The 22,651-nt window shown below is 42.2% G+C and overlaps 2 protein-coding genes across 2 annotated transcripts in view; one reads left to right on the top strand and one right to left on the bottom strand.

Annotated features, from left to right (window-relative positions):
• Positions 1-1,211: 1,211 nt before the first annotated feature.
• On the top strand, positions 1,212-10,485 carry chpfa (chondroitin polymerizing factor a). Its single transcript, XM_047601595.1, has 4 exons — positions 1,212-2,633; positions 4,134-4,698; positions 6,203-6,385; positions 6,565-10,485. Exons 1-4 carry the CDS (start codon positions 2,344-2,346, stop codon positions 7,825-7,827), a joined length of 2,301 nt encoding a protein of 766 aa, XP_047457551.1. The 5' UTR covers positions 1,212-2,343; the 3' UTR covers positions 7,828-10,485.
• Positions 10,486-11,267: 782 nt separating this feature from the next.
• The window catches only part of asic4a (acid-sensing (proton-gated) ion channel family member 4a), an 86,496-nt gene continuing 75,112 nt past the window's right edge, over positions 11,268-22,651 (bottom strand). The window contains exons 5-10 of the mRNA XM_047602021.1: positions 22,021-22,074; positions 20,023-20,176; positions 19,184-19,275; positions 18,919-18,998; positions 18,246-18,356; positions 11,268-15,344 (exon numbers count right to left, since the gene is read on the bottom strand). Of these exons, the coding sequence (XP_047457977.1) occupies positions 15,195-15,344; positions 18,246-18,356; positions 18,919-18,998; positions 19,184-19,275; positions 20,023-20,176; positions 22,021-22,074 (641 nt within the window). The 3' untranslated portion in view covers positions 11,268-15,194. The remainder of the gene's footprint in view (positions 15,345-18,245; positions 18,357-18,918; positions 18,999-19,183; positions 19,276-20,022; positions 20,177-22,020; positions 22,075-22,651) is intronic.

The following is a 22,651-nucleotide window of genomic DNA, read 5'->3' as shown; positions in this document are numbered from 1 at the left end:
TAAACATTTAGCTAACAACACATATAGCCATGTAAATTATATATTTAATTCCCAATTATTTCTTCCTGTACGATGAATGACAAGTTTAAAAATCTAAATTGAACAGTAACTAAGAGAACAGACACCTATGCCAGGGCTGCATTGTCAATGTTGCTAACACCCATTATTACCATTGACGTAAACTCATCATGTTGCCCTCTGTAGTCCAGTGAAAGTCCATCAAGTTCTGCAATCATAGCCGAGGGCTGCAATGCATCTGGTCACACATTTATGGGCTTTTTGAGCCACAGAGAGATTCTTGATTACAAATAAAATGTTTATTTATATTAATATATATAAACAACATCCACGCACTATTTAGATAAGATAAGATAAGATAAGATAAGATAAGATAAGATAAGATAAGATTTATCCCACAGTGGCTAAGCAGAAACCCTCGACCGCATGACATGGTTATTTCAAAATATTTCAAAAACGTTTTCATGATGCAATAATTCATTGAGGTAAGTATATCGGTTTCCACTAGAGGGCACAAGAGAACAGAGAATTGCTCAGTCTGAACAGACAGACCACAGACTGCATAAATACAGTCTATGGAACATACAACGTTTAAAGCACCCCGGCAATGTGCTGAGAGAAGACACTTTATTTGATTATATGTATAGATTTTCCTTAGACTACATTACAAAGAGGGAATGGCATTAAGGAAACAAGTTTTACTCCTATAAATGGGTTCATGTGAACAGTTAAAAGTCAAATAAGTGCCTGTCTTTAATGGGAAGTATACATTGGTGTTTTTTTTTTTTTTTTTTTTTGGTCTAATGTGCATTAGGAAACATTTTTGTCTTTGCACATGAATGATGTCAGACTTTTAAATTTGTTTAGACAGCAAATTAAAAATTATTCAAGCTAAAATGACAAGACTATAGGTCTATAGGTCCTGGTGCTGTGTCTCTCCCTGCCTGTGTAATTCTGGGGGAAAGAATGAGAGCAGCACTCAAAGAGATGCAGCTGAATGGTCGACCGGTCACAGAGTGTACGGCCCCTCACACCTGGGTGAGGAGCACAGAGGCCTACAGAGGAGAGTAAGGAGCAGGTGGACAAGCGGGAAGCTTGTGAACAATAAAATGCACACGGAGCAGCTGCAGAGAGAGACGCAAGAGACAGACAGACTCATTCATAAGAGCAGTGTTCCAACTAATGAAGCTTAGTGTGGTATTGTACTTTACTTTAAAACATTACAAGGCTCTGCAATAACACAAAAAGGGGAGCTGCAAAATTGACACTATAAGAGAAACAGTGACTGGCCTTAATATTATAAATTATGAAAAAATAAAAGAACCAAACATGAGTTTTAAGACAAAAGAGTGGGATAATTAAACTTGTCAGTTAAGAAGCAGTTATTATACAACACATAACCACAGGGAGAAGGGGCATGCTGTGGCATTTAGTGGAGCAACCTGATGGGATCAGTCAGGGATGAATGTGTTCCTGTGTTAGGGGAAAGGAATGAAGGTTCACACAGTGGTGGAAGAAGTACAAAAACATAACACTGTAGAAAAGTTACACTAAAAGTGTAAATTTGTCATAGAAAATGTAGCAAGTATAATGAATTAATTAAATAACTTTATAGATCAAAGATATGCACGTTATTAAAATAAGTAAGAAAATACAAGAAATGGCATTTCAGAGTGTTTTCTCTACTTTCCATAGATCATTGTTACAGATTATCATTTATTTACAAATAGCATATTACAGATAGAGATATTTAATACAGCTTAAAGGTTTGGGAATAAACTCATAATTTGATCTGTATCTATCTGGTGAAATTATAATACGATTTCTGTAAAGAATGCATCTGTTTTACTGAGAAATAACGGACCCTAATCCAATGGTTTGACATTTTCTGAGACTTTATATCCCATGGACTATATTTGCTATTTAGGTGCCAGTTAAATTAACAAGCTAAAATAATAAAGGTTCAGTAATGTCCCAGTAGCTACACACCGGTGTGTTCACCTGTTAACCTCCGATAACCTGGTCGAAGTAGGCGGGACACCGCACTCAGTCAGCGGATCATATCCCTCCGCCCAGCGTGCAAGTAGGGCCGCCCTGGGGAGGAGCCAGGTACCAGCCAGACTGACACGTAACAATCCTGCGTAAAAATTTAAGGAAGAAGCTACATCTTTTTTCCTCAAGTTCACTGAGGATAGCGCTGCTTCGCCTCAGACTTGATGTTCAGTTGAGCTGTCCCGGACCAGAGGCCCCTCTCAGCGGCTCGTTTAATGCAGACGCGACCGAAGCGGGCCAGCCAGACAGAGAGAGAGAGAGCCGACGTCCACGATGAGATTTTCAGTGTTTATTTCTGTCCTGCGCTCGCTCGGCCCCGTGGTCATCGGCATTTCTTTAGGCTTCACGTTGAGTCTGCTGAGTGTCAACTGGACGGAGGAAGCGTGCTATCTGGACGGCAAGGAGGGCGAGGATGCGACTTTGGGTCAGGACGGGCTGCTCAAAGGAGCCCGAAAGCCCAACTCAATTTCCAGTGTCAACGATGTGGAGTCCGAAGGGGACTTTGAGCCGAGGATAGTCCCATACAAGCAAGTCCAGCCGAGTGCCCCGAAAAAAGTTTTCAGGTAACTTCTTTCTGGCTTCTCTTTAAAGTCTGAATGCACTGTGTGAGTCAGCTGGCTCATCCAGCTCATGTTATTATACTGTGACAACACTGCAGGCCGCAATGGAGCTCATCCCCACCAAATAATCACTGATGATGATGATGATGATGATGAAATCACAGTGTTTCTTTGCACAATTCCAGAACTAAAGCTGCCACTGGCTGAAATGTCACTATGAGATTTTAAAGTAGCGCAAAACGAGCTCGTTATAATTCAAAGTTTATTTATTATTGGCCCTGATCAAATATCCACATTCAGTCTGACAGGATCTGCTCTGTTTTATCTCTTCACACTGACCGCAGTCTGCCTCCACACTCACCCACGTCTAACTCACGCTTTCCTTGGATGCAGGCAAACTTTTCCAAAGGTTTCCTGGATGGAGACCTTGTCTGAGCGTTGGCCCGCCTCGCAGCCAGAGCGGTTGAATTTCATTTCAGTTCCCCGAAAGAGTCTTTTCCCAGCAGACAAGTTCTGCTGAGGTCAGATGTGCAAACACTCAATTTCCACAAGCAGCCCGTGTCACCTGGTGGCTTGTGCGACGATATGTAGCTGCATCTAATGATTATTGACATTAATGCGTTATCTATCTTGTTGGGGAATTGTTCACTTTATGAAATGCCAAAAATTACTGAAATAATCCGGAGCCCAAAGTGATCAGCTGACACGTCTTGTTTGTCTGATGCACTAAAGACCAGTTATGCTTCATTTACTGTCATATAACAAACAGATGCTTTGTATGTTTCACGAACAAAATGCTTACTTGTTCAAACTGAATGGTTTAAGCTCTATCATACACACAATTAGCCATAACATTTTGACCTAATATCGTGTAGATCTCCCTTGTGCCTGTAGCACTTTATTTGTGCTGCCATCGAGGAGTGCCATCGCTGTGGGCTGGTGGCGTCTAGTCTGGTCTAGGTGGCAGGTACAAGTAACATCCACGTGAATCCCAGGTCCAAAAGTTTCCCAGTAGAACATTGAATTGTCACAAGATGGTCGATGAGATCTACTTCTCCTCTCAGTGGTCTTAATCTTGTGGCGATCGGTGTATCACTGATGCCATGTAGAGAGCGATGATGAAATAAAAACTTGGCTATTGTTAACGATGAATCACAGTGCAAGTTCTTGCTCGCAGAGTTTTCGAAAGAATATGGTTTATCTTTTTTCCCGCTTTCCCTCCCAAATAGCATGATTGCCTAACTCATTTTTTTATCTTAGTGTTACAGTATCAGTAGAAATGCCAATGTGCTTGCTAAAAATTTAGCTCTTTCTTGTTTTCTGAAAATGCTCAAATATGGCTTAGGCAATTATGTTATTATGCTCACAACATGTCCAGAATTTCACTGGACTTTGGTACAAATCTTGACCAGTCTGGAGAACTGGTTTGTCTGTTGGTTCTTAGTGTCAGATGTCATCCAGGACGTTGACTCAGCCGCTGTTTGGCATCTTTTATTTTTTCAGGGCTAAATACATAAGCACAGAGTTGGGGATGCGAGAGCGCCTCTTCGTCGGGGTCCTGACATCCAAGAACACCATCAACACCCTGGGCGTCGCCGTCAACCGCACCGTTAGCCATCACCTGGACACCGTCATCTTCTTCACCGGCTCGCGCAACCGCAAAGTCCCCCACGGCATGTTCGTGATTTCGCACGGAGACGAGAGGCTGATATGGAACATGTTCCAGACCATCAAGTACATTTTAGATCATCACATCAACGAGTACGACTGGTTCTACTTCGTCCAGGACGACGCCTACACTCAGGCGGACAGGATCAAAGGCCTGGTGGATCACCTGAGCATGGACCGAGAGCTTTACATGGGCAGCCCTGAGGAGTTCATCGGTGGGGAGATGGAAGGGAAGTACTGTTACGGAGGCTTCGGGTACCTCCTGTCGCGGAGCTTGCTCCTGCGGCTCCAGCCCTTCTTGGAAAACTGTAGGAACGACATCCTGAGCGCCAGGCCGGACGAGTGGCTCGGAAGATGCATCATCGATTACACCAGCACGAACTGTGTTAGTGAATATGAGGTGAGCTGAGAGTTAAATGTGTGATAATCATGCTTTTCAGTTTCAGTAATGCATGTTTTATGTGCTTAAAGGAAGCAGTTATCAGTTGATCTACAAGGAAAATAAATGCTTGTATAGTGTCATTCAGAACAGATGTGTGACAGGTTACAGCAGGGCTTCTCCTCCTCGGCACAAAAACAAAACTGTCACAGTAGAAATCCCACTTCGCCTCCGGGACAGCACTTAGACCTGACAGACAGCTATATAAAACTGTAATTACCATGCAAGCACAGAGATGGTATTTATATTACAGAGGAGATTGCTAATACCCTTTAGCCTTTCATTTTTTTCTCCCACAGCTACGAGAGCAACATGGAATAGGTAAACAGGCAAGGAGAGCACAGTGGGAGGTTCAGGCTGGGTTCACTGGTGTGAAAATCCCCTGTGGGTCAACATGGTCTGCTTCTGTAATGGCATTAGCATTTAAGGTCAAACATGCTCTGACCAAGTGCCCTTTTCAGGCAATTGTGTGCCATTCAGCACGGTTTGCCGTAGCCACACTGAGCCACTGACACAGAAAGAAGTGACTTTATTATTCACACAGTATATTCACGGGCCCAGATTTTGTTTGTCAGTAGATGTTAAAATTACTTTTGCTTCCATTTTCTCTTGCTTGGCCTTGACTCAAAGTAAGAAACCATCTTGTTACACAATTTGGAGTGAGTTCCACTGTTAATCTAGAGTGCCTCTCAGATAAAGGAGGGGGATGGGGGTTAAAATGCCTAATATGGGTGAGAACACAGAGCCAGGCATCAGTTTCTTCTGTTAAAGAGAAAACACCGGCCATTAGGCACCGACAATGCTTCACTAGTGTTGCAGCTCAAGGCTGTAAGCTGTTGGCAAACACTTGCAACCGAATGGCTTCAACGCTCAGTTAAGCAATGTCTCCACTCTTTGTTCTTTTAATAGCTCGATCAGATTGGTTACGTTGTGTTCAGCTCAAATGCTGCCAGTGTCATTCTCTTCTGTTGTAGGTTTCCCCTTTATTCTCAACTTGTACGTCAGTAAGGCGTTACTGAAATGGGAATAATTTAAAAGTTTAATGGTGAAATCAAATCGTGTACCTGGAACTAACATATAAAAACTACCAAAACTCTCAAGGCCCTAGCTGTATATCCATACTATTCTGAGGATGCTTTTAGAGCACTATGGGACCTAGACACCTACATCAGTGCGAGCCGTTTATACTTATGCACTCGTCAGCCTGGCTCGCTCTGTAACGACACCACTCAAATGCTAGTTGGCGTTGTGTCATTTTAGTCTTTCACCAATGACGATTGATCCACACAAAAGTTTAAACCTCCTCAGTTAACCTTTGACCTTTGATTAACCAAGATGCTGCCTCGGTGCCATGTAATATTTCCTGGACTGGAAGCAGCGTGGCAAAACGACTGAGAGCTTGGAATGACATTAGGCTTGTTTCCGTCATGCCTCATGAAAAGAACTGTCCATGCTTTGTTTTCAGGGACTTCAGTACCACCATTACGAGCTGGGAAAGAACTCCGATCCAAATAAAGAACAGAGCGAGCAGTTTAAGAAAGCCCTGACCGTCCATCCAGTGTCTGACCCCGAACAGATGTACCGGTTGCACAGATTCTTCACAGAGATTGAACTCCAGAAGACTTACGAAGAGATTGCTAAGCTGCAGGTAAGCTGATTTTCACAAGTGTCACAAATCACTCGTGGAGCAGTCAGAAATAAAAACCTGGCTTCTCTCTACTTACATTCTATAGATGGCGCAAAACGCCCCCAGTTCAGTTTAGCCTCAGCCGTTTAAATGTAGGGAGCGTAAAAGTATCGAGTTGAACATTTCTTGTGTTTCCACAGGCAGAAATAAAAAATGTGAGTGTGGTGGCTTTTGAAGGAAACCGAAGCGCCCAGTGGCCAGTGGGAATCAATCCACCTTTTGAGCCCAAATCTCGCTTTGAAGTTTTAAAGTGGGAATACTTTACGGAGGAGGAGATTTATTCATGCATCGACGGGTCTCCCAAGTGCGAGCTGCGGGGCGTTGACCGCTTGGACGTGGCTGATGTCATCGACACGGCCGTTCGGGAGCTGAACAAGAAGTACATGCCCGTCTTGCACCTGAAGAAACAGCAGCTGATTAATGGCTACAGGCGCTTTGACCCCATCAGGGGCATGGAGTACACCTTAGACCTTCAGCTCGAGGTTGTTAATCAGAAAGGTCACAGCCGTTCTGTCACTAAGAGGGTTCACCTAGTGCGACCTTTGAGTCGGATAGAGATAATTCCCATGCCCTATGTCACAGAAGCTACAAGGGTTCACATCATTATTCCTCTTACGCTGCAAGACCGGACCTATGTGAACCACTTCTTGGAAGTCTTTGCCTCAAATGCCTTCGAGACCAGCGAGAACGCCATCCTCACGTTCTTATTTATTTACGACCCGATGGAGGCTCAGCAAGTTAACCAGAACGATATATTTGCCAGCGTTAAGTCTCAGATAAACACTTACGAACGCAAATACCCCACAGTGAAAATCCCGTGGATAAGCGTCAAGACGGAAACGCCGTCTCAGATCAAGTTCATGGACATCATCTCAAAGAAGCACCCGGTCGACACTCTCTTCTTCCTGGCGAAAGTCAACACTAACATCAACTCTGAATTCCTGAACCGATGCCGCATGAATTCCATAAACAACTGGCAGGTGTTCTTCCCCATCCACTTCCAGGAGTACAACCAGGACGTGGCCTATCACAACCAGCCTCACCCGGCCACGGTGGATCTGGTCAAGGACGCAGGCCATTTCGACCGCATGTCGTTTGAAGAAGCGTGTTTTTACAACTCGGACTACATGACGACGCGCTCCCGAATGGTGGCGGACGTCCAGGAGAACGAGGAGATCCTGGACAGCCTGGATGTCTATGAGATGTTTGTGAAGTACTCAGGTCTGCATGTGTTCAGGGCCATAGAGCCAGCGTTGCATCAGCAATACCATTACCAGGCCTGCAACCCAAGACTGAGCGAAGACATCTATCACAGATGTGTTCAGAGCAACTTGGAAGGCCTCGGGTCCCGCTCCCAGCTCGCCATGCTGGTTTTTGAGCAAGAACAAGGAAACAGCACTTGAAGAACAAAAAGAAAGAAAAAAAAAAAAAAACACTGAAACTTCTGCACGCGTTTAAATGGACGTTCAAAGATGTGCGGTGGTCGTAATAGTTTCTTGATGCAAGCTAGAATTTGGTGTGAGAGGGAGCGACACGTGTTAAACCTTACCCTTTTCCATGTCGGGGCTGTAGTTTAGTTACATCTGCGACTCCGCCCGACATTCCTCATCTTCCTGTGTGCATCAAGAGCTGTTGGGTGTGTTTGAGTTCTTTGCTCGTTTGGATAAACCAATGCAGTAACTTCCTAATGAAATAGTTTTATATAACAGTACAGTTCCTAGAACCAAATATTCTCACTAATTAAAAAAAATAATAATAATTGCATCTAGCAGTTTTTGACCACTAGAGGCAGCACGTCGTGGCTTCAGAGGGCTCTTATGGTTAACCCGCCCAGTACACATGAAACAGACCCAGCGTAGTGGGTTGGAGTCTGTATACTTTCCTCACTGAGACTCATTAGAGCCGATGTACTGGTACAGCTGCCTGTGGTTTTGTATGTCGGGAGGGGTTCATAGTTAAAACAAATGAATCAGACAACGCGTTGCAAGTGACAGAAAGCTTTACTGCGTTGTTGTTTTTCAGTGGGATTAGTAGTACTAGCAGCAACCACTGGGGATTTAGAGAATGTTCTTTGATATAATATTGTAACATCAAAGGCGTTTTAAATTCGAGCTTTAGCGTCGAGCTGTGATTTACATCGGTATATTGCACCACGGTTTGTCTGCCCTTCGCATTAGGGCAATGCAACATTGCACTTTTTGAAAAGTACTGAGTGTCTCAGTTCAGTGAATCACTCATAAGTGCCTTGTCATTGACTTCTCACGTGTTAGCCGTTCTGAAATTATCTTTAAATTGCGTTTCACCCCCTTCACATGTGGGTAAAATGATTTTTTTTTTGTTTTTTCATTTGAGATTTGGTATTGTTACGACATGACCAAGTGTTGTGAATGGACGGGACGTGTTATCCTTCACCGCGGATAAAGCAAGGTAGAGCTGGGAGATTTGAGGAGGTGCTTCGTTAAATTTCCATTTTTCTGTCGGTGACTTGGAAATGTCTCGATCCCAACCACCCACAGACACATGTGCCTTTAGAGCAGGGAGAAGGTTTCTGGGACACATTTGTTGCTCCAAGATGAAGCGGTGTTCTGGTGATCAATCGCTTTTAAGAAAAATCTTGATTAATGGAGGGGAAACCACCTGGGTCCATGTCTGAATAGATGGCCCAGGCTTGTGATTCTTTTCAAGAGTCCTCCTTGAAGCAAGTGGTTCTTCACAACAGAGTTTAATTAGTTTAGAAATAATCAAAATCCACAATGTACAGAACACTTTCCCGTGTCACCGTGTATAAGACAGTTTATTTACTCTAACAGGAAATGTTTAGCTTTTCCAAAGTACTGGACGGTATTGTTTTGATTTTCTGAGCGATTGAATGGTGTCATTTGTAGAAGCCTTCTCAGTCGTTGCTCACTGAGTTGTAGTGAAAGCAGCTGTACTGGACACCACAAAGTTCAGAGTATATTATAATGTGCAATATTACAGATAACATAGCTGGGTACATGTCTGAAAGAGGATGTCACTATTAATTTTCAGAGAGCCTCAACAACAGCGATCAGGTACCATCCACGGCTCACAGTGTCTGTTTAAAGCTGAGTAAATACACTGTATTTTTATCCTTCTAATGTATTCTGCCGACACTAGACACTTTCTGTCCTCAAATTAACTTTGAAATTCATGACGAGTCCTTTTATTTAACAGTAATTGGATTTAATCTATGTTTGAAACACTACATCCGTCCTGAGCAGTGTTGACTGTATTTTCTGCCATATGAACACAGACCATAGAGGTCCATTTTTTTAATTATTTTTTTTTTTTTATAAATTTACATTCATTCTCTAACGCATCTCTAGTTTTGACGAGAGCAGTTTCCGCCGTCGCAGTGCGCCAGCAGCCGTAGCATGAATGTTGGTAACGATCGTGACACTTTTTAACGCGCGCGCAAAATCGGACGTTTCCAAAAACCACTGTGAAAGGCGGAGGGCTGAGATTACGGTACGAAATTGTTGTGATGGTCTGCGCTGCCTCCTATAGACATGAGATGCCTGATGTCTGAGGGAGCGGAGCAGATTAATTGTCACCATCGCTGAGCGAAGTATTTTGTCCATAATTTATTTATCTGTCAGGTCTCCTGAATTATGCAGATTCTAAATACTTCTGCACTAACCGAGGCTTTCATGACACTCTTTGTACATGTATAAATATTTTATAGACACTCTATTTTTAAACCTTTTTTAGCTTAATTTACACAACAACCAATATTTTATTATTATTATTATTATCATGCTTTATGTTACTTTGTATGCTATGATTTTAAAAATCCGGTTATAAAATGTGTGAATTTCAACTCATTCATTCATTTTAAATCACGAGCAAGACTCACGCTTTTCATTTCTGCCAGTGTTTGGACCCATTGGTTTACATTGTTTTATGCACATGGGTACTAAAAAAAACCAAAGCAATACATTTCAATTAATACTCATCACATATACTGTAATCACATGTGCTGTAAATCTCAATAAACTGTGAAATATTCAAAATTTTAAATAAAGAATATTTGAATATAACTTTCTCTTGTTGTCGTCTGTGTCATTCTAAATTATAAGATTTTTTTTTTTTTTTTTTGTAGCAGCTACAAAATCAAGTTTGTCCTTTAGGTGTCAGCAGAAGAACATGTTTAGTTAGGTTTTACCAGTAATGACTGCTGGTTGCTCAGGAACGTTACTGAACATCCAGAAAGCATTTGGAACACAATCACTATTGTCCGTATTATTCACATGTGCAGCGTGTTCTTCGAGGGACAGGGGTTAACATTCCTTCCCATGTCAGACTCGAGGTATTCCTGATGTCTGGGTCGGGTAAAAACAGGGAAAACGTTGCAACCTTAATTACAGCTTTAGTTATTTCAAGGGTCTATATGCACTACCCTGAGGCATGCTGTAAAACCACATAACTACAGAGCAGCTGGGAGTTAATTGTAAGTCATTATTTTGTACTTCGTTTTTACGTTCAGTCCCAGGACTTTCTCCTCCCACGTGGGCGCACGGTTGTTTCAAGTCCTCCAGAAATTGGTACTAGAAAAATCACTTTGTTTTAATTGCCTTATTTTATTTTTCTCACTAAAAACGAGTTTGCCCGCAGGGTCGTTTGAGACGCTGGATTACATATTTATGTAGAATAAAACGTTGAGAAACTCGACTTAATTGACCCTCCTTTGAGATGCCTGCGGTTCTTCTTGCGAGCTTCTTATGGATCACATAAAACCTTGTTTTAGTTGGGAGAAATATCTAAGATACATGTCGACTGCTGCAAAGAAAAAACAACCGGACAACTTGGAGTGAACCGTAACTGGATTTAAGAGGCACTGGTTTTTATCTAAACTTTAATAGTCATCGTATTTATCATATTTAACATTTATAAAATGTGTCTTAACAGAGGAAATAATCACAGGATCACACTTATGTACAAAATGTAAGCGCTCGTTGGTACTTGCAGGGACGGTCCAGTTCCATTTCTGTCAGATATGAGATGAATCCATGACATCTGCTCGCATCACCCTGCACTTGTATTTCTCTGTCAGGCCAAAACAAATAAAATAAAACAAGCTGGGAAAGAAAAAAAAAAAAAAGAAAACTTAACATCTGTGGCTGGCTGGGTTACATAGATGTACATGGACAGTGTAAGAAGCACAAACAGACTCAGTTTCACAGAGCTATAAAAAGGTAAGAAGTCCCAAGAGCTGCACAAGAAGGGAGCCGAGAGCGGCGGCCGGAGGAATCCCAGGAATGTGAGCTACATGTCGTCAAGCGGGGAAGTCGTCCCAGCTGCTACGGCGTAGACCTGCCGCCCACTGAGCAGACCTGTGGCCCCTCACACACACACACACACACACACACACACACACACACCGCCGTCGTAAAACCAGCTCTTCGTCGTCGACTTATCTGTGTTTTAACTAAGTTGTGTTTGACGGCGCGGCTAAACGCGGCGCCTCCAGGCCCCCGTCGTTCAAACAAAACTCCGTGGTGATAATGCAACCCTGTATTCATCTCAACACACCAGCCCCCCCTGTGTGACTTCTCGGAGGATAGCTACAATTATTGATGACAGAGGAGGAGATTGTTATGCATAGCCTGTACAGGATGCCATCAGAGACTGTGATTGGGAACCTTTTGAAAATGTCAAAGTGACACATGATTATGAATATTAAACGGCCATGTATAGCCCATGATTACTTGAACGGAGGAGAGGATTTGACACATGCAGACTGTGGAATCTCACTGTGAGGCGAACTGATATATGGCAATATTACAGCAACAGAAAATGCACATCAGATGAACAGGAACAAAAAAAAAAAAAAAATGTTGTCATTTGTTAACATGAAATCCAGTAATGTGAAGTATTTCGTACATCTGTGTGACACACGTTGAAAGGGGATTGTCCGCCACCTATTGTGCAGTAACTCTTGTTCACACCAAGACGTGAGGTGGTGTCTGTTTTAACACACACAAATCCAAACTGCAGCGTGATAGCACCGTGCTAGCATGTCCCACAAATCTCACTCAAATGAACAGCGTTCGTCTTGTGATAGTTACACAGTCATGTAACTCTACCACACACAGCAGTCAAGTATGGATGACTGGAGAAACTCTTAACAGGCTAATGAAGCACAGAAATCATTTATCATTTCCTAATACATCTTATGGTTACAAAGACAGACCAACGATGAGCTGAGCGTACAGCATATTTGCAAAGTACGAGTCTTACTGCATCAGCAGGAATTTTAGACAGAAGCCCCATCGTGACGTCATCGTGACGTCATTAGTAAAAAATAAAGAAAACTATGTTGTAAAGGCCACTTCAGTTCACACAAAGCTTGTCCAGCTAGTCTCAGAAGTTCAGCGCTAGCCGGGGTAGCCTCGTGCGCAATCGTTTCCACTGAAAGAACTTAGTCACAGCAAACAGCAAAACATAGCATGTAGACACAGCTTGTTCCACAGTGGGAGAAACCTCACCAAACAATAAAGAAATGTCTGTTTTTTTGTGTGTGTCTGCTGTCTGCGGTTGCTGGCGCCCGCTTGATCGAGCCGTGCCAAGTTTGAGGCTGTCCAGGCTAACGGGTGTCATATTCTGGTTTAAAGTTTCCGTCTTTTCAAAACAATGAAAAGAAATCAGCACGTGTTTGACCTCCTCGAGGGGGGCGGGGCTTAAACAGGTACACGTTGCTGTCGTGGAACTAAAATCTGGGATCTGCCCCGTTGCCTTCGAGTAATTTAGCAGATTCAATAAGGATACTGAATCTGTACGGAGCAGGACTACTTTTTTTATTATACTGGAAAATGTTTGTTACACAAACATGTTTGAAATTCAGAAAGTGAAATGCAGACACACGGCAAAAGTTTGGCTTGTGCTCGTCCCACTAGTTCCCTGACTCCATGCTTGTGTACCCCACAATTACTTACAGAGCACTGCTGTCATAAAAAAGGATGCAGTTCTTTAATACAGAATAGTTGGTGCTGCTGATGCCTTTTTAACAGCATGAGTCCAAACGTCCAAATAAGACTGAACCAAATCCTTCCTTGTAAGTTCTCGGTAAGTTAATGCAGTGGAAAAGGGCTGAAGTGTGAACGCTGACCTTGTGTGATAGCGACAAATATGATTATGAGTGAATCCCTTTTTACGCTCACTTTGCAAACTTGTGCTCTTAAAATTTGTGGCGTCCTTGTCCCGCCCTTAAGTAAATCAGCCTCCGGAACAATAATGTTTACATTACAAACCTCTCTGCGCCCCCACAGCTGGATTTAGTTGATAAAAACCTCACCGCTGCATCATTACTCCCCTAATTCTTCCTAACTATTCAGAATCTAATCGCCCCTTTTTTTTTGTCATCGATCAGCTCAGCTGTGTCGTGTCAGCCTAATGTGCTCAGTCATGTGTGCAAAGTGTTCAAGTGCGCATGCAAACACATAAATACACACACACACACACACACACACACAGTAGCCAGATCCACGCGGTAAATAGCTGCTGCGCTTTTACAGTGGTTCTGGCCACAGCTGAAAGAGATGACTTGGCAAAAAAAAAAAAAAGAAAAAAAAATCTAAATTCTGTCTCTTATTGCTTATGTCAGCTTAAAGTTATGATGCTAACCAAAGTGAAGAGAGGACGGTGGGCGGAAATGAGTCGAATGTGAAGAATACCTCAAGCAGGAGCATAACAGAAACCATAATCCACATCTCATCTATATGCAAAAGGGCGTGTGCGTTGCAAAGTTTAAAAGGAAACGATGGAGAAAATAGTCACGATCCATTCGCGTCGCCCGGACAAATGTGTTGATGTTTGGCAGTCTGACGTATCTGCGGGTTGTAAGTGTACAGTAATTTGCTACAATCGTGATCGCTATTTTCATATAAAAATCTCCTCTAAAATGTATAAATAACTAAAGTTAATATTACATAAGTTATATATTAACAAAATATAAACAACAACCACTGAAACAGAACTTTTAGAGCTTTCTTATTTTTAAGTCGGACTTTATGTACAGGTACAATGCTACTCTCTAACACCTTAACCACAAACCAGACAAAGTGTATCATGTGGAAAGATGCTGCTAGAAGCCAAGGTCACACATTTCAGCCTAAATAATCCCCCTCGTACTTTGGATTGTGTAACACGAATAAGGTTTTCTTACTTAAGTATCGTCATCTTGTATACAATATAGAACATATAGATAATATTATCTCTTTAAATAATTACATAATTTATCATGTGCAATGACTTAATATGGTACAGTGTGTTCGCCATGAAACAGGAGAAGTAGTTTGAAGGAAGATGGAGGGATGCAGACAGAAAAATAAAAATCTGGGATGCTCGCTGAATAAATAAATCATATTCTTCCTTTTTTGGAGTATAAACGGGATCAAGGTGACATGCAGTCCTCCTCTTGCTCCCTTGTAGCGATCACGCACCAAAGATTGGTCCTGGAACCACAAGGTGAAGCAGGGCAAAGTGGAGCGGGGTCCATCCAGAGAGAGGGGAAAAGAGGGAGGGAGAGAGAGGAGAGAGCGAGAGGAAAAAAAGCCGTGTCCGATTTGTGCCTACATACTGCACGTACAAGTGGTTTGTTAGCAGCACAAGTTTGGTGTTTGACTTTGGCTGTAGCTTTTTCTCTGGTGACAGCAAAGGAGCGACGGGAAACGCCGGGGCTCTGTTATTGATCTCAACACAGACGGCTCTTATCTTTTGTTGTCACCAGGACGGGAAACAATGGTTGGCTTTAGCACGCGAAGTCCTCGAACACCCCGTGGCGTCCGGCGTGATGGTGGTGAGGGTGAGGGTGGGGGTGGGGGTGAGGTTGGTGGTGGTTGGGGAGAATCGTGTTGGCGTACGCTCCTTCTGGGTGACTCCGTGCCGTGTCGTTGGGTTCCTGTTGAAGGCAAAGAGAAATGGGCAGTGAAATGACGTGGACAGAGCATGAGCTCCTGACAGACTCATTAGAAATACTGTAAAGAAATGAAAATTGCTGTGTTTATTAGTATTACACAAATAATTGGAATAGTCTGAGCAACTCATTAGAATTAGAATTAGAATTCTAGAATTCTAGAATTCTAGAATTAGAAACTACAGTTTGCAGCAGCATACATAGGGGCAGAAAAATAACTAATGTGACTAGGGATGGGCATCCAGGACAGGTTCTGACTGTCCGAAAAGTTGACTCTGACTGATGGAACTATGTTCTCACTGACTGGATGGACAGTTTGACCAAAGAGGAGATGAAGTCTGGTTTGTCTTTATCAAGTGAAGCCTCTACAACAAAGATATTACAAGAAGTAAGTGGAACCACTGTGGAGGGTAACGTAGTAAATATAACTTCTGCTTGGACACCGCTGAAACATACAACTAACATTCCATTAGCTCGCCATTAGCATTAGCATGCAACAAGAATCCCCCAAATAACAATTAACTTATTGTAATTTGTCAAATCATTCATCCAGTGAGTGATGGATGGTTTGAAAGTCCTGCCCACATCTACAAAAACCTAATTGAGAGAAACCCAGCGTCTACATGAAAGAAAAATTGAAGACATACACATCGTTAGATGCCTATAACAGTGTCTTCAATGGACATGTGCAAGATTTGCAATAGAAGAATTTGAAGATGACTTGTTCATACATCCATACGAACACAGAGGGGCTGACTTTATCAAGTGAAGCCTCTCCAACAAAGATATTACCAGAAGTACACGGAATGTAGCAAATGCAACTTCTGATTGGACACAACTAACGTTGCGTTACCTAACTTTATGTAATTTCAGCCACAATTTACTCTAACCCATAACGTTTTCCAGGCTGAAACTGATGATACATTACATATTAATCTGACCTGATATGAAGTGTGCGCGTTGTTCATTGTCTCACTCCAATCTTTTCTTTTTATTACCAAAGCCAAACCAAAGTTATCTACGAGTGGCTGGTATGTGACAAAACTTCAAGTTAACGTTGATTTTTTTGGTTTTGGCAACAAAAAATACAGCAAGAAGACATTTTCATGGTTGAAAGTGACAGTGTTAGCCTCTATCTTCCCTCTGTTTTGCCTCCAGTTAACATTATGACATCACAATGACGTAGGCCATGAAGGGGTCTATTCATCGATATCCTTCATGCTCATCGATTCCGCTCATCGATTCTTTTTGTACCAAATCTTTACATCCAGAAGGTGGCGGTAATGCACCTAAAAGTTGTTTGCTAACCGCCATAAGATGAAAGAAGACGAATCTTTCCGTTGAAGCATGTCACTCACATCACGTGACGCTCACGTGACGGCAATGAAGACTCAATGGCAGAAACACCACCAACATGCTGAAGCATTTGTCGACGAGGCACGGCATTAAATACAGAGAGTGACACTTGCTTTTCAGTCTCCGGTCAAGTGCAGCAATCGCTAAGTCTCAGCAGGGCAGTGCTAGTGAGGATCCAGTGACCGATCTCCTATCGTTTCTTACACAACCTCTTATCTCTTGTTTAGAAACTCAATAAAAATTCTGTTGTTTACACGAAACCACGAACGCCTACTTTTTGTAGACCAAAAATTCAAAGGAGGAATTGATAAGGAATCAATAAAGAATCGGATCAATAAGCAGAATCGATAATGGCATCAATAAAATCTTATCGATGCCCGTCCCTACATGCGAAGACCTCAGTGGAAACCGACTGGTCTGATGGGGAGGAATTTTACATCAGACTCAGGGGGGGTTGTTGTGTGATTGAATTGATCGTCTCACGCTGGAATAAAAACACTGTTCCTGGGCATGTTTACACCTCATCTGGTAAACATCAGGTGATGTGACCAGTTTCCATGGGTGACAGAAACACGGTGGCAGCAACATGATGATTTGTTCAAACAAGTCTTTGAAAAGATGAACAAAGTAGGAACTGATATAGGTAGTACTGCTAAAAAATGTGGGTCCACTCAAAACCCTTCGTTTCATTCTCCTCCGTCTGTTATATTTATCAGATTCAACGCTTCACAGCGGGTGAAACCACCACACTCGAAAATGTTATATCGCGATTAATGTTTTGTATGATTATATGCACCCTCTATCCGTGTCCATGTAAACACAGCTACTGATAATGATAATAATTTATACTCCATTGATCCCACATGGGAACAGTATTTCCCTGCATTTCACCCATCCTTTCATCTACACAGCAGTGTGTACACTCAGAGCAGTGGCAAATCTGTGACCCTTCACTCCCATCAAGCTGCTTCTCTCACCACTACTCCACAGCTCCCGAAAGATACTATCATACTTTGATCACGGTTTAAATTTAAGCGGCGCTACTTCCCGATCCCAAACTCAGAGGAGAAGTCAGCATTTTGAGACGAGTGCTTACTTACTTTATTTACAAGAGCGAGTTCAAAAAGATCAATACCAATCTCATGTTTGCGTGCTAGGAATTTGACTTGCAGTGAAATCTGATGGTAGCCAAAGTCTCACATCATCTGTTTTAGCATGCAGTATTAAATTAAGGCAACATTATGGTTAGATTAAAAAAAAATAGTCTTTTGTTCAGTGTTTTCAGAATAAAATGTGTGCCTTAAACATCTGAGCTCCGGGGAATGTGTTTTGCACAGTAGTTAAGACTAATTAGGACCATTACACATTTCATTATAAGTGGAAAAACATTTAATTGTTTCTCCTGTTTTTTGTTTTTTGTTTTTGTTTCTTGTTGTTTTCTAATGTAGCTGCACTGCTGCAGGGTAAGCTGTACACTGGGCATGAAAACAGTCTAGGTGTGGTGTGTTGCAGTGCAGTAATGTGCTGTACCTTTGCTTTCATTTCCTCTAGACCCACTGTTGCAACAGTGCTGGTCTGCTGCTTGTTCTTCTTCTCCTCTTTTTGCGGCCTCAGCAGACGCTGTAGTCGGTGCTTGATCACCTGGTTTGACCGAGACCGAAGCAGCAGAGCGGGTGAAAGAGCAGGGACAAGGGAGGGAGACAAGGGACGCATCAGTGTGTAGCGTGCATGCAGCCCTGTGTAAGCATTTCAGTCCCTCCCTCTGATTCTGTTTCATTCAAACGCGCTGGGCAGTCAGCAGGTAGCCGGCTACAGAGCTTAAAGGGGATACAGATGAGGCAGGAGTTCATTTCATGACCAGCGTTAGTTGCCTCAGCTCAGACCTGAGACCGGGTGTTAGTTTCCTATTTTAGTTTCCTCCGTCTGACAATCAAATATAAATTCACATGTATAATAAGCGTCCTTTACCCAAACTTTCAGATGTCTATGCCTCGGAAGAACATTGAGGCAACTTTGTAAATACCGAGGAAAATTAAAGCAAATAATGAAGCACTAATGTGTTGTTGTAAACAGTGACTGTTGGTTCTTACTATAATCCAGCAGGACAATAACTGTTAATCACTGATAATCACACCACAGCTCCTGCAGGTCTGATTTCACATTGTGTCTGGGAGACGTGCGTGGGCTTGCATGGACACCGTACCTCATAGATGTAATCCAGTATTTCTAAGACTGTCAGGATGCTGGCGCCAATGAATAAGCCCATCTGTCCACCAATGTCACCTGAAAAGAAAGTACTTAAGAGGAGGTACAGTGCACACAATACCAAAGCTGCTCCTATTTTCTGGTAATGGCACACCTAAGCTCTGCAGATATATATATATATATATAAAACTGCTCTCACTCTGCACCAGCACACTATTTAATATCCAGAAAATACAACCAGGAAAAGCAGAGAGAACTCTTACCTAATAAACCTGCGACGTCATACGCTTTCTTCTGCTCAATTGTTTCGTAGTTCAGGGCTTCAAAGAAGATATCCAAGACCAGGAAGTTGTCTCTGGGATAACAAGCGGCAGAGATGGAAATAAACATGGTTTGTTAAAGAAATGTCATCTTTACGCTTGTTGTTTTAACTGCCATAATGAGATCTACAGCGCTTTACACACATCTAACCAGCGATTGTGGGATAATGAGGTGTTTAAGGGTTTAACTGAGATGAGGAGAACGTGCGCTGACAGTGTGCTTAGTCTCCGCCACGTCTCCGATCCCTCCGGATTTAGAAAGTCTGGTAATATTAAATGCTGCGGGGCATCGTGCGCTCTTTGGTTTAGCCGTGTTTACCATCCACCACGTCCCTCATGACTTGGCGCTGAGAGCCGTTACAGTGTAGGCACACTAGCTGTGGCGCTGAGTTTGCCTTAATCAAAATATTGGCAAACATAGCACAGGAAAACGTAGAAGAAGAAGAAGATATCAATGTCCTGGTACTAAACCAAACTAAAAGGATATTTTAGTTTGTGTTCAGCAGACCATTTGAAACACAATTAGAAATGAAATTAATCAATTTAATCATATGATATAACGCGATTATTATTTACCATTATGAGATTAAATTTAAAAAAAAGGATCCGCTTGTCATTACAAGAGTATGTTCACATGAAAATAAAATAGATTTCTGCTTATATTAATGGTTGCTGGTCTCCTAGTGATCACAGACCGGAGGTCATGGTTTATAGCCCCGTTACTGAGCACATCACCGCTCATAAGTGAGTGCAGTCACGTCGCAGGTTCCCTGGCCCCGTACCTGATGTAGTCCTCCGACTTGTCGTATTTCCTGGAGAGGTAGCGAGCCGAGCCCTTGCTGGGGATTTTGACCATGGAGAGCTCTTTACCGTAGCGGGTGAGATTACAGGGCGTCTCGCATGGACAGCTGTCCCCGCTGTTCTTCTGCATCTGTGCTGCAACACGATGGAAACAGAGGTTTAACAGGTCAGACTGGGGCACTGCTCGTTAGTTTGTCACTTCACCAGAGAGACATGGTCGTACACGCAGCCTTGAGGGAAAACATACACAATGAAATAGTTCACGTCGCACAAAATCATTTGGTTAATTCAGAAAACAAAAATATTTTTTCGCATTGTCCACACTATTTACACGTTCATCCTAAAAGGGGTCACAAAGTATGTGGGATTGGAGCTTAGATGCCCAGCTGGAACATGAGCTAGCATCTGAGAGAAATGCATCACTGTTAGCGCCCTTTGAATAAGCACCGGCCCACATCCTACGGTTGGCGTCAGGGTTTTTTTGAGAAACCTGTGAGACATAACAGTTACACATTCTCACAAAATAGGAAACGATGATGCCAATGCACTCCCTAACAGTTTACAGTTTACAAATATATATATTTTTTGTAGTTGCTGACAGTAAATTCCACTTGAATAACACATTATTGTCTTGGATCTGTGGAGATTTATATGTTTCACAGTTTCTGAACACAAGCCTGCACTTGTACTTGTCTGTAAAAGTTCTTCTGAATACAGCATTTCTTTTGTATCTGGAGCATCACAAACTGTGGCTGTCACCTGCTCCGCTGCCGAACACACATACGCCTGAGCTGGAATGCCACCACACACGACAGATTTATGTAAAACATGGAATAAAAACGTATTTACCTGACCCACATTAGCTTAATGTTAATTACCACATCCACAGAAAAGACTTGTTTCTGACTGGCTCATAAAAGTACACTTCACATCATGAAATGTCAGGTCATGTGAATTTTTATAGACATCTTTAGCATCTTCAGCGACCCCTCTCTGTGCATGTGAACCAAACTACGCTCTAGTTTAACCACGTTCTGTTTGATTAAACAGTAAATAATAAATTAAACAATAAAGAAGGTGCTGCTGTGGACTTTGAACACAGTCCCTAATACACCCACTTAATATGCCGCCACAAATTGCTTCCTCATTAACAAATACAAATTTATAATCATTAATCTAAAACAACACAATGTACACAGGAGAGTAAATCACTTTTCACAATCTCTCCTTTTAAATTCTAAAAGCGTTGAGTCAAGACAAAAATGTTAGAGGAAGCACTCAAAGCAGTAATTATAATTTTATGATTTATGTATTTTATAACTCTAACAATGAGGTTATTTGCATGCAGGAGCACGGCGGCATATACTCTTTGTCTGATGTGAGAACAAATCTTCCTTACAATATACATATATAAATTATATTTTAACGTGCTGGCTTGCGTGGAGGGTGAATCTATTCGTGTTTCATTCAGGAATATGACCGACATTAATATATAGTCCATTCTTCAAAGATATATCTAAGATTTCATTCAGCCACGTTTTAAACAGGGGCCGAATTCAGTGAAGAGAGGCATAATTAAATGGCTGAGGAATTATAATTGTACTTATATGTCTGAAATGGCAATAAAAAAAAAAAAGACTTTTTTTCTTTTTAACTGGGCTCCCTTTGAAACCAAGTTTCAGAGAGCAGTTTGGTATCTGCTGGGAGAGGGAGGTCAACGCCTAGGGTGGAGGTTGCAGGTATCCGCGGATGAAGCGTCAGCCTAATATTAGCAGGTCGACAATGGAGGCAGAGCGGCCATCAAGCTCCAAAGTGACTAAATGACACCGAGGAGAAGTCATTTCAAAATACCCAGTCTACCTCCAGATATTTGTCCAACAGAAAAAACACCCTTATCATATTTACTGATTGGGTTTCCATTTCCCTTTGGGGGGAGTCTATTATAATGAGAAAAGAAATGAAGGAAGATTGTTTCTTACCGAGTGCTTTGTCAACACAGTTGATTTTACTGGGAGGGCAGATATCTGCAGTTCCTGGAAAGGAGAACGGAAAATGAGTCTGATCAATCAGGAACAAAATGATCAGTGACCCGTATCTGAGGAAACCGTGGCTGTGAACAACACTCCTCAGCTTATCATTCATCTCCAAATGAAGGCAGACACACAGAGGATGACTTCCATCCACAGAGCCTGGGCCATCTTGGACGTCCGTCCTTGATTGCACTGAGAAATGGAGCATGCTGACTCCACCCGCGAGGCATATTTAGAAAGTCTTTAAAAACCAATCAATGAGTCACTTCCTTGCAGACAAACATACTGCCTGGGCCATTAATGTCAGGTATTCATCAGCAGCACAATTAATTGGCAGAGGTGTGTTTGTCTGTCTGTGAAATGAACATGGGGTTAATGTTTTGTGGAAGTCACTAAAAATGTTAATGAATACACGATAAACTAATGTCTGATGATCTGAGGAGACAGTCTTTACTTTCTCCTGATTCTGTTTTTTGTCATTATGCATTTTTTCCCCCAGAAATAACCCGCAGTGATCTGCAGAAGGCATCATTAAACATTAGTTATAATTTAATATTTCTCTGGTTATTTTATTTTTAGA

Source organism: Mugil cephalus, chromosome 12, assembly GCF_022458985.1.
Source record: "Mugil cephalus isolate CIBA_MC_2020 chromosome 12, CIBA_Mcephalus_1.1, whole genome shotgun sequence".
NCBI classification, from domain to species: Eukaryota; Metazoa; Chordata; class Actinopteri; order Mugiliformes; family Mugilidae; genus Mugil; species Mugil cephalus.
This window is presented reverse-complemented; position numbering and strand designations above follow the sequence as displayed.

Excerpts from the sequence above, each read along its gene's own strand:
- chpfa (XM_047601595.1), top strand. The coding sequence starts at position 2,344 with ATGAGATTTTCAGTGTTTATTTCTGTCCTGCGCTCGCTCGGCCCCGTG. Across the intron at positions 4,699-6,202 it reads ACTGTGTTAGTGAATATGAG|GGACTTCAGTACCACCATTA; the intron begins GTGAGCTGAGAG and ends CTTTGTTTTCAG. Across the intron at positions 6,386-6,564 it reads AAGAGATTGCTAAGCTGCAG|GCAGAAATAAAAAATGTGAG; the intron begins GTAAGCTGATTT and ends GTGTTTCCACAG.